This window comes from Andrena cerasifolii, chromosome 3, assembly GCF_050908995.1.
Source record: "Andrena cerasifolii isolate SP2316 chromosome 3, iyAndCera1_principal, whole genome shotgun sequence".
Lineage (NCBI taxonomy): Eukaryota > Metazoa > Arthropoda > Insecta > Hymenoptera > Andrenidae > Andrena > Andrena cerasifolii.
The window spans coordinates 17,298,332-17,310,511 of NC_135120.1; the positions used below are offsets into that span (position 1 = coordinate 17,298,332).

At 46.9% G+C, this 12,180-nt stretch overlaps 1 protein-coding gene across 1 annotated transcript; it reads left to right on the forward strand.

Moving 5' to 3' along the window:
* The first annotated feature begins 6,655 nt into the window (after positions 1-6,655).
* On the forward strand, positions 6,656-11,527 carry LOC143367284 (A disintegrin and metalloproteinase with thrombospondin motifs 12). Its single transcript, XM_076808921.1, has 8 exons — positions 6,656-6,661; positions 6,862-7,188; positions 7,308-7,397; positions 8,290-8,414; positions 8,492-8,638; positions 8,751-8,909; positions 9,059-9,203; positions 11,402-11,527. Exons 1-8 carry the CDS (start codon positions 6,656-6,658, stop codon positions 11,525-11,527), a joined length of 1,125 nt encoding a protein of 374 aa, XP_076665036.1.
* Positions 11,528-12,180: the final 653 nt, after the last annotated feature.

Genomic DNA, 12,180 nt, shown 5'->3' on the forward strand with positions numbered 1-12,180 from the left:
ATATAAGGTGCCTATGAAAGTTTAGGTGTTCGACTTTCAGCGTGCACTGTTTAACGTAATATTATTGCCGTACCTACATCTTTCAAATTCTATACAAAATTGATACAGTATAGCTAGGTACATTAATAATAATAAAAATCTGATCGTCGTTTAAAGTCTGCGCAACAAAGCCATCCCTAGCCACGACCCGGCGCTGGTCCTAAGAGTCTTCTCGTGTAGAGGAGACACGACGTTTATCGAACATCCTGTAGAAATGCCTGGCTGCCCTGGTTCTGCTTTCCTTCTGCAGGAAGAAAACAAGAAGACCAGACGATAGTTTGAATTGCTAAAAGCACCGACGCAGTGGCCGAATGCAACCGTCGGCCCCATTATTATTCCGAATATAATAAGTCGGCGGTTGATACGGCTGGTGATTCCGGCTGTCGGCGTTCCGTTTCCGCTCTTCCCGGATTTCCATATGATCTAGCCATCCCTGTCACTCGGGGGTGCCCGCTTTTCCGCCCCAGCATCTTCCATTCGACAGAATGAACGACCACACCAGTCGCGATTCATTTCACGAATACTTTCCGTCTTAAGAAGCTCGTCATAAGCTTCGCCCCCAGGGGGTGGAAGGTTCGAGGGGGGAGGAAGGAAGGGGTGTACTTTGGGAGGAAGTAAGAATTCGCAAGTTTCTCTCGCGTCCGCGTGACTCATTCGTTTAGAATAATTGATGGCAGAGCCGAGCTTCCATCTAAAATGGCTCGCTATGGCGGATTACGTCTGACTCTGCTCTGTTCAGACTTCTATTTATGCTAGGGGGAATAGGGGGTGTTCGAGTAGCTTTCAGTGATAGAAATGTCAGCCTACAGCGGAGTGCAGCTGTCTTCCGCAATTATGGGGGCAGTCTGTGCAAGTTCTGAATCTTCCATCGACTATCTTCTTCCTTTGATGTGCCCGAGGTAATTAGGCACGAGTCCCTATCGTTATTATTTTCAGCGTTCCTTGTGTAATAGAATAAACGTACAGTCTGACCCATATTAATTCATAGCGGAATTTATATCGGGAAGAATAACAATTCAGAAGCAACCAAACATCCACTGCAGGCAACACGCTCGTACGAGCAATGAAAAAACAAAAAAAAAATATGAATATTCTTTAAGAGATTGGTGTGCGTTGTTTAAATAAATACGATATACCGTCGATATTTGTTTGGCACATTTCCCGCCGTTTAATTAAGGTCTTTTATCAACGAAAGCACGCTACATATTTGCGCGCCCGCGAAGCTACACGATCGTTGAAAAATATGCCCACCTGTTAATTAAATTTCCCTCTTTACCGCGGACAATCGTGTTGATTGATTGGCGAGCCAGGGTGTCCGTGGTTATGCCAAAAAATACAGGCGCTGATTAATCGAGCTCTCGTTTCCAGAGAAATGATCACGATAATTGCCGCAGGTATTTACAGCTGCTCCTTCGCAATTGCACGCGTAAAACAGAATTGCGAGAAGAAAGCATCGCTGTTCAGGTGAATTAGAAACGAGTACCTACCCTAACACGTTTGAGATTCGCGTGATTCCTTCGTCCGTTCGCAGGAACGAAGAGAGGAACGGACGAGGGAGCAGCAGCACCGGAGAAAGTTAAGGAGCGATTTGGATCTGCAGCATAGGCGACGTTACTTTCATTGGTGCATCGTCTACAGCAGTCCGCTGGAGTGCTACACTCCCGTTACGGACAAACGAATGACCCGACTGGCGAAAACAAAGAGTTCGTACGCGCACTAGATACAATGCCGCTGCAACGGCGCGCATTAACTTCTCCTCCGCGTCGTTTGACAATTTTATCTCGCCCAGCGGAGTCTCCCTTTCGCTCCTGCGGCTGCCTGCAATGGCTCGTGAAGAAATATTTTTAGAAACCGAGCCTCTGTTTTTAATTAAAACACAATCGCGCGCGGTCTATACGGAGCCCTCTCCATTCGCCGCCCGAATTTTCGGTCGGACACATCCACGGCTTCGACCGAGAGAATGACACGAGCCCCTCAGAACGATCCATCCCTGCGCTTCACCGTTTATACTGTTTTTCTTCTATCGCGAGGCATTGCAAATATTTTGCCCGTCCTCTGACGGATGGTGTTATTTCTGCGGAACACCCTCGGGCTCTCCGAAGCACATCTGAACGAATAAACCGCTCCGAACTTCCTGTCGTCGACTGTTTTCTGTGCCGTGATCCCCACCCGGGGTCTGCGCGGACATATTGAAACTCCATTTGTATGCGAATGAGAGGGAAGTAGGTACTAAAGGATACGCTGCGCTGCATTTTTTCAAGTGCTCAGAGATCACAGGATAAAAATACTTAGCGTTGAAAACGCGGAGAGTAATTCGGAATGCGTAACTCTGTCGGCAGAGTTCTGGCGCGCTCGACAAAGGCTGCCTTATCTCGCGTTTTCCCGCGGAATTCCATTTGTTAGCAGAGCGACTCTCGGTTCGAGAGCATCTCGCGGAAATAAAGGCCGGGTCGTCCTAGTATCGTCGCTGTAAATCTAAAAAGCTGGAATTCGAGATGCGGCAAGCATAAAAGCGCAATAACGCGGGCGACGATGCAGCAGCGGCACGGCCAGGTGTTTCCCCAATTAATCGTCCGTATCGTGCGTAATTATGTCCCACCTCGAGGAGATCTCTGACAGATTGTCGGGGATTTACGGCAGTGGCAGCGTGAAAACAAAGGGCACCGGCCGACGAAAAAAAAAAGGGGGCAACAGTGGACGAAGAAGCGGGAGAAGAATTGCTGCGAGCATCTGAAGTTTCTGGCCGGGGGTATAAAAGTTTTTACCGCTTTAATCTGAACTTTACGATAAGGAGATTGCATCAAACGGCCATTGTAAGTCACCTCGGAGGCCGGGAGAGTGGCTTTCACTGTAGCCGCTCGAAGGAGCAACTTTTTCCTTCCGCGTGTACGGTCGTACGTTGAAAATGGAATTAAATATCGACGGGCAAGAAGGAGAAACAGAATTCCCCGCGACCATTGTACCGAGTTCCGCTTTTCTTTCCGCCTCTACCGCACGATGTCCAATTTTCGTTCCGCTCGACCGCGATTACCTTCTCCCGAACCCACGAAGAGCCTGGTGCAGCTGAGATTTCTTTGCGTTCCCAGAGCGGTATTTAAAAACCAGCTGGACAAACAAATATGAATATTTAAAATTAAAAGGTCGCGAGCTTGCTGATCGGTTTTCTATTTCGGTAGGTAGGGGAAAGTGGGGTAAAACGGAACACCAATGTTTCTGTTAGATAAGAGCTGCGAATGAGTTGGTATCGCGTGACATGGAACCAAAGGGTCCTCATAGAATTTTGTGATAGATCGTAGACCCCTGCACGCGTTATTTTTCCATTAAGAGAGTTGGAAAAATTTCCGGTATCGACGTTTCAATATTGCGTTGGACTTTCGACCACTTTTCGGTACTTGGATTTGGAAAATTAAAAACGGCAAGTACATCGTTGGATTCTATAGTCCTTACGCTACATTTTGACGTATATAAAAAGTTCTTTACCTCGCGCTGAAGTGTAAATATTAAATGTTTACTAAATGACTGCATGTAAAGGGTGGGCCCATGAGGCCTGCATCAGTGCTGAAAAGGAAGATGATACATTTTTACGTGATTTTTGTTCATAAAATAATAAACAAACTGTATCAATCTATCCTTCTTTTACGATATTATATTCATATTTGATTATTTTCCGTAATTTTCATGTTATCTAGTAAAATATTTTTTCCAATATGTATAACATATATTTTTGTTATATTTTATTTGTAACAGTTATACCTAAAACATATATTTACAGTCTTTAACATAAACGAATACATTTTAAATCGTAAAAATGAAGATTTTGTACGTTTGCATGGGCTTCAAGTGGGTGTTCCGTTTTACCCCACCATTTGAGCGAGGCGAAGATGTCAATACCTCCGGTAAATTTCATTTTCCGTCGTTCCCAAAGATCTCCCTTAACAATGGCTTTGATTTTCTTATAGTCTAAGGTCCACTGAAGACTCCTGTTGAAGTCTCGTGTCTTTTTCTCCTCCCGATTTTAAGTTATCACCCTCCAAAGTTAAGCGTTCCGTTTTACCCCACCCTCCCCTACTGGTAGTGGAAGTCGATCCCTCGTGAAGTAACGCGGTTGAGAATTTAAATAACATCCGGTCGAATTATCTTGTTTCGAGATCGATACGCTGCGAGCTTCCCACCAACACGGTTGTCCCTCTTTTCTTCCGATTTTAACTACTTCGGCGGCGGTTAGCTATTTCACCCTGACGGTGAAATTCCCGAGGAAAAGGAACGATGACCGGGCGCTCCTCCATTTTTTTCGCTTTGTTAGTTTCATTCAATTGCGGAGGCTTCAGCAGCGCGTGCAGAGGTAACGGCTCCTCGTCGAACTCGAAACGTGAAATTTCATAAGTCCGATCAACGCAATTTTGGTTATGTCGTGCATACAGTCGCGCGTCGATTGACGACGGGCCGAGCGCGCCCCGATAGTTTTAATTGCGATTCATCAAAGCGAAACGTTCGGCGCGCATGCATAACGGAGACTTTTAAATAATCGATGAAACATTGCGCGTACGCGACCAGCGTTGCATACGCAACGAGCACGCCCGCCCTGGATGCCAGGGAAGAATGATTTCGCGATTCGACTGCTCATTAGCGTTTCAACGAGGCGTGCCACCGTGATCCGCTAAACAGTTGCATTAACTCGATACCGAGACCTCGCCTCGGCGTCCGCACCGTTTTTCTAAAAGCCAACGTGAAGCGTAAATGTGCTGCTGAATTTGTTGCCGCGTCAAAGGCGCTGCTCGCTCCGCAATAATGTCATCGTTCTCTGGGTTCGTTCGACACTCTGTGCTAGTTCGACTCCCACCGCGAACCTCCTCGAGCAACTTCTCGAAAGAAGGCGACTCGGTGCTACTCGAGCTTCCGAAGTTAGTCCGCGAAGAAAAGGTTGCTGCTTGGCCGCGATACGAATGCATTCTTCGACGCTTTCCGTGGCGAATGTCGCTGATTGCTCGCATTGATATTTTACCTTATACGTTGAACTCGCGAAACCCGCGGTCGCGCAACAATAACTCTGAACGAGTTGTTTCGATATTGCGTCGCTCTTGATGAACGAAGGATATCGAGACGGCAATCGCGAAATTCCAGTCGCCAGCGGTGGCCGGGAATCGGAAAATTAAGCCACTGAGAGCACTTTTCGCGCTTAATCGGATTCATTAGCGGAGCGGGGTGCAAGATTTTTCGTTACACGGTGGCGAAACTAGGTCGGGTTCTTTCGGAATTACGGGGAGACGGAATATATCGAGCGAACGGCGCGTAAATCGCGTATCGCGAGGAGGAATATCTTCTAGTTATGTAGGGCTCGTGTGGTTCGCCAAATGAAAAGGCACAGTCGATCCTCGTTCAGAAATGACTGCATATTAAACATTTTTTAACGCGCGGCTGTAAGTGGAACGCAGAGGAAACTCGTTAAGTTTCCGACCGTGGCTTCATTTCAATCCGACGGAATACATATTTCGCAAATTCGTACGAAGAGTCATCGACAGTCTCGCATTGAATTTGCATATCATTTTCCCCTAAAGAACTGATCGTATTTAAAGTACTTATCGCATCATTCGATCATCGTCGCCTGAAACGCGGCAAAGCAATTTCAAGCAAATCCTTTATTTCGAACGAACCTTGAACGATCCTCGGCGAGCTTAAGGAATCGATCAACTCGAATGAAAAGCTTCGAGGGCCGAGAAATGTAGAAGCGTTGTTTTCTTAAAGGAACGCGAGATTTTCTTAATTCTGTCTCCGGTGACAATTGCTTTCCTCTTGGAATAATTGATTGAATCCGACTTCGATTGGAGACGTTCCCTGGGAGACTAGAGGCTGGGGGCTCGAGCCGATAACGACGATTCATTTTTCAAGGGCGTTACACCCGCGACGCTGAGTTCTCCGGCGGATACGAAATCGTGGTGCCGAGGAAAGTCGGGTCGGATGGAAAGTTCGTGTCGCATCAAATACCTCATCACTTCAAGCGTTCCTTCTACGGGGGTCGAACGAAGGCGGATACAATTCCTGACGACGCTGTTCACTACCGTTTGCAAATCGGGCACGAGGAACACCACCTCGAGCTCCGACCGAATCGTCGACTCCTTGCTCCAGGCGAGTAATGAATCTCCTTCGAATACCCTGGTGCCCAGATTTCGGCAAACAAACGAATCGGATGTAAAAGAATTTGCTCTCGCAAGCTGCAGTCTATTGATACTATTCTTCAGAAGGCTACGGAGCGATTAGCTAATGAAAATTGCGTGCACTTTGTTCAGGCGCGGTTATAGAAGACCACGAGGGACCAGTGACTCGCAGAAGTGGGCGAAACAATGATTTCTTGGACAATTTAAAATTGCGACGAATGCGCGATAGCCAGTGCCACTACCAGGGCCAGGTTCGCGGTCAGTCAGAGAAAAGCGCCCTGTCCACTTGCTACGGCCTTGTTAGTACAAAGTCACTCTCGTTTTCCGTCGGTTAGTCGTTTGAAACCCCGAGGAACGTCCCGTTGCTACTGCATTCTGACCGCCGAAGCGCTCGAACGCGTCACGTTCGAAATTCCTCGCGGTTTTACTCTATAATGCGACGATCGAGAGCCGTCAAGTAGGGAATGGTGGTAGACGGGCGAACAGAGAGACCAGAGGGAGCGTCCCGAAAGGCCTCGCCGGAAATGGAAACAAGGGAGCAACATTTTAAATCGATTACGGGAGCCAGTCTCCCGGATAAGGCTTTCAAACGACCCGAACAAATATCACGTGCAGCTCCGAACCGTAAGATAAATCTGACTGAGAGGAATCTCGGTGTTCTCATCTCCAGGCCGGATACATTAGAACGAAACGATCGTGGTACACGATCGAGCCGTTGGCGGGTCACGACTTCACCAAAGAAGCGGAGCACCCGCACGTCGTCTACAAAAAGAGGCCGGACGAATCCGGAACGAACGCCGAGATTCTCTGTAATGTCACCGGCAATATGGTCGAAACCATTGCCAAGCGCGCTTTCAGTTTGCAGAAAAGGCAGTCGCCTAAGGAGCAGCCCGCCAACTCCTACGCTCTGGAGCTGCTGCTGGTAGTCGACAGAGCCGTTCTCGATTGTCACAGCGACTTCGACCTGGAGAATTATGCGCTCACGCTGCTCAATATGGTAGTCACTTTCTTCGATCTGCATTTTCCATTGCTTCCTGCTCGAGACAAAGGCTTGACAGGCAATTTATCCGCGCTCATATTATTGAACGCCCGACACAGGGGTAAATCTTCTTTCAGGCTGCAGGTCTGCTGCGCGATGTCAGCTTAGGAGTGCTGATGGAATTGAGCGTTGTTAGGGTTATAAGACTGCAAATCCAAGAGGACGAGGTATTTTCCACGACTTCTCATAATTTCTTTTAACCCCCAACCGGTGACGCCCCACTTTGTGGCATAAACGATAACGTGGTGTCTCGCAGACTCCTCTTTAATTATAATCTCACATTGTCAAACCTAAATTTATTTTTAACATATACCTACTGGAGTTTTTACCGACTTTATTCCATATTTGAAAATACACTTTTGCATATTCTGTTCAAAACCACTGACAAGGAGAGTATTTTAGGTGTCCGCCTCCGATCATTTTGATTTTTAGATATGTTATAGAGGACCGAAAAATAAGAAATACGTGTTTTTTTATTTTCCCCCGTTTTCATATTTGGGGGGTGAAAACTGCGTTCGAAGTTAGGGTTGAAAAATCATTTTTGTGGAATATCTCGAGAACTATTAGAGATAGGGAAATAGTGTCAATGGACGAATTTTGTGTCTTTGAAGGCGAAATATGACTGACTCACCAGATTTTCAAAAATCCACAAAAATGATTTTTCAACCCTAACTTTGAACGCAGTTTTCACCCCCCAAATATGAAAACGGGGAAAAATAAAAAAACACGTATTTCTTATTTTTCGGTCCTGTGTAACATATCCAAAAGTCAAAATGATCGGAGGCGGACACCTAAAATACTCTCCTTGTGAGAGTTGTCTTCATGGCGCGACATATTCTAAAACAAGGGCGAATGAAAAGAAGGAAATTATTGGGGAAATAATTCTGCAGGATTCTTCCAGACTCCACGTCACCGGTTAAGGATCAAATTGTTAATTTCCAAGTGTAAGTCACATTTGGGAAAAGTACTTGACACATCCAGCCTCAGAATAGCATGGGCTTCTATAGTTCCTATGTGACTGCTCGTTGATAGTGATATTCTTAATGTTGAATCGGATAGATGGACCTAGCAACAAACGGGGACGCGGAGAGAACGCTAAGACGCTTCCAAGAATGGCAACGAATGATCAATCCAGGCGACGATTCCCACCCCAACCACCATGACTGTGCTATTTTGATGGCAAAGTACGTTGTACTCGAATCAATATCACGCGAATCCCAGAGAGCCTCGAACGATTCTTAACGATCAATCGAATCGTCAGGACTAATATCTGCGAATCACCAAGCCTCTGTGGTTTCACTGGCACGTCCACGATCGCTGGCACTTGCGATCCTCTGAAAGGCGCTGCAGTTGTCAGGGACGTCGGTTTAGAGACAGGATACCACATAGCTCATCACATCGGGCACACGTAATACCTTGATTATTCTCTCGTTTACATCGAACAACGCCTTCTCTAGAATTTATGTTTTACAAGTCCTCGGAATAGCGTTGAAACGCCCTGCTTCGATCCCCATTCACAGATTGGGCATGTCGCATGACATCGAGGAGGAAAACGGTTGCCCAGGCATTATTCACCATGGAAAAGGGTACATCGAGACCACAGTCATGCAGCCTGGATGCGTCTACGTCACGAAAAGGTGGTCCAAGTGCTCGAGGAAGTCTCTGCAATCGTACATCGAGTAAGGAACCGCAATCCATAGCCATAGGTCCGCTTTAGATTGCCTTCGCTTTCATTCGTTTTAAAGGAACGAATGCTGGTCCAATTTAATCGCTTCCCTTCGAACCGTTCGACTTCCATTTATGGCCCTCTTATGCGTTCTTGTTGCAGGGCAGGTCTGGGGTCCTGCTTGCAAGACGAACCCCAAAATTTCGACATCCCTACCGCGGACCTGCTTCCAGGGGTGATGTACGACGGGGATGATCAGTGCCGACTTCATTACAATCAGGATGCGCGGCAATGCGAGCTGGGAATCGTAAGCAAGCTGAGCATTGAGCGCTAACCACTTTTCTAGCGACACTCTGGTTTATATCCTATTGCAATTTTCGCCGGAATATTACACCAGGCGTCTCATCCTCGGCCTTATTTTCTCCGCAATATCATGCAACCGACGTGCAGCTCCATATCCTTTATGTTTCCGTCATATTTCGCAGCGACGAAGAAAATATGCGCCCTCGCGGGGACCTGCTAGAGGTGAAAATTAAAACGTTCGCGGGGGGCGAACAATTTCGCCGTTCCGATAAACATAGCTGCGGGAACGAATTACGCCGCGTCCCCTCCCCCCGCAACCTGTTAATCTCCGTCTTGCAGGGTCGGAATTACCATTTTCACGAGTTTTATAACAGCTGACGAGTCTATGCCCAGCAGTTGGTAGATTTAACGAGAGGGCGGCTTCGGCATCGCGAGCCGAATCGTTGTTGGCCCGCTCGAACATCCTCGTTATTTTGTCACCCGTAATCGTTGATGGCGGACAAACATGCTGCTGTAATTTTATAGTTAAACTGGATAACGTAGGCTGCCGGGGCGCGGCGCTAATGAACTTAATGAAAATTCGAGGGACGGCTTGTTTATTTATCGAGCGCCATTGTTTTCCGTAGGACATAATAAACGGTTCAGTCAGGGGCCGTTATTGTTTCCGACGATATTTGCACGCGAACGGAACAAAGAGTCGCTTTTTTCCGTCGCGGGACAAAGTTCCCCCGTAATCGCAGCGAATGGCGCGGTTTCGTTAATGCATTCCATTTGTCCATTAAGTTATTCATATTTGTAAGAGTCGCCGCCCCGCCCCACCGCTGTAAAGCGGCAGCTGCAAACACTTTCAGCTTTGTCCGACGACTTCGCCGCGTTAATTAAGCACCCCCGTGCATACGGAATTAGTTAAATTTGTCCCAGTGTTTACGTTGACGGGTAAAAAAATTACTTCCACGGCCGTGTGTCGACATTTTTACTACGCGTCACCGTGAAATTGCTTGAGATGCGAGAGAGGAACATTATGTGCCTCCTTTCCCTTTTAACGTGCTATTATGTAGCACGCGCGAACGCAAACTTATTCTTCCCTCTTTTTACTGTTAAATGTTTACGCAGCTTGGGGAGAACGGAAGGAATTTACAGGGTGTGAAATTTGCGAGCGTTCCATCTGAAAATAGATGTTAAGCTCGGTAGGAAGAAAGCCTCTTTCAAGGATCCCAAACTATTCCAATCGCCGGTTTTGATAAGACTCTGCAGATTTGTAGCATCGTGAGAGGTAAAAACATCTCCTAAAGTAGCAGTTGAAAACAAATTTCTGGAATATCTCGGGAACTATTAGGCGTGGGACAAATTGGTTTCTTAAGTGTGTGTATTTTTTAAATACGAATCCAACCCCTGCTGAGTTTTTAAAAAAAATTCAGAAAATATGTTTTCGACCCCCGACTTTAAGGGTTCTTTTCACCCCTTCAACATGTATGATCGCCGATAACAAAAAGCACGTGTCATAATATTCTTCACTATTCTGCAAATCCGCAGAGTCTCGTAAAAATCGACGTGCAGTGGCGGATTCAGGAGCCCTTCTTGGAGGGGGCGAAATATGTAAAAGTACCTAAGTACATTTTTGAACCTTCTTTTACAATATTTAAAATTTGCTTGTAATTTATATTTTAATATTTCTATTTGATATTATAACCTAAATAATTAAATTCACATTAATTATTTATACCGAATAATATACAGTGTCATAATATTTTTCTATTTTATTACTCTTGGGGGGGGGGGCGATCGCCCCTATCGCCCTCCTCTGGATCCGCCCTTGTCGACGTGTGTGGGTTCGATATGTTCCCTTGTACGCATTCTGAAAGTTCAGATGCAACTGCTAATCTGGCATAAGTTTGGAGATACTCTAAGCTTCCGTCGTGCTTGCAAAGCAACTTAGGGCGTTCTCGGTCCCGATCAGAGCAAGTAGACGTGGCAAGTAGACACAGACCGTCCGTAAACAGGCACCATCTGCCGCACGGCAGGCCAACCTTCTACCTTCACCCAGAGGTCTGCCTTATCCTTTTAGGAATACGTATACGTTGCATCGTGTATCGCTCAGATAAGGAACGCCCGTAGCCGGGATATCGTTTCGCGATATCGCAATCGGCACGAAACCGGCCCCCTTACTATCCCCCCGTTAATACGATCGCGTTTCATTTTCAGAGCTGCGAGTACCTGAGGTGCGCCATTCCGGGAAAGGGTTGCGTGTCAGCGAGCAAACCACCCGCCGAGGGCACGCGTTGCGGGGAGAACAGGGTAAATTATCGCCTAGAAAAATACAAAGGCTAATTAGCGAGTATCCTCGAGCTGATCTCGACGCTGTTGCGGAATTTCCCTCGGCTAATGAAATTCCAAACGGACTGAGCCGCGCGAACGCGTACCAGAATGCCTGGCAACCTTGCCTCGGATCGTCTAAACATCGCAAATCTATCAACCCCTCCTCGATGTTCGAAATTTTCCTGAACTATACTGCAATCGGAAGCTGCATCCTCCACCGGCGACTCCCTGATTGCACGCGAGAAGTATCACCTTTCTTCTTCAAATTCGTATTTATCGAGCGATCTCCGCTGCTCGCCGTTAACGCGAGCATTTACATATCTTGGAAGTACGAGAAGCTTTCTCGGTAACGCTGAGCATAAAAGGGTTTAACGGTCTGAAACGCCGGGGGGTTGAGGGTAGGCTTTATTTCCCTTGGCGTGGACGATTGCGCAAGAATTATACGTCCCTCCGTCGGAATGATACATATTCTTTAGATACGCGATAATCCCCTATAAATGCATCACGGAACGTTTCGCGGCGCGACTTTTGCAAGAAACTGGTCTAGTGGGATCCGGCGATAAAACCGCCGCAGGATAAAAATCTCTCCACCGTTTGAATTTCAATGCACTCCGCGATTAAGACATCGCGCTCGAGACATGCGAACGGTTGTTTTTCGCGCCACT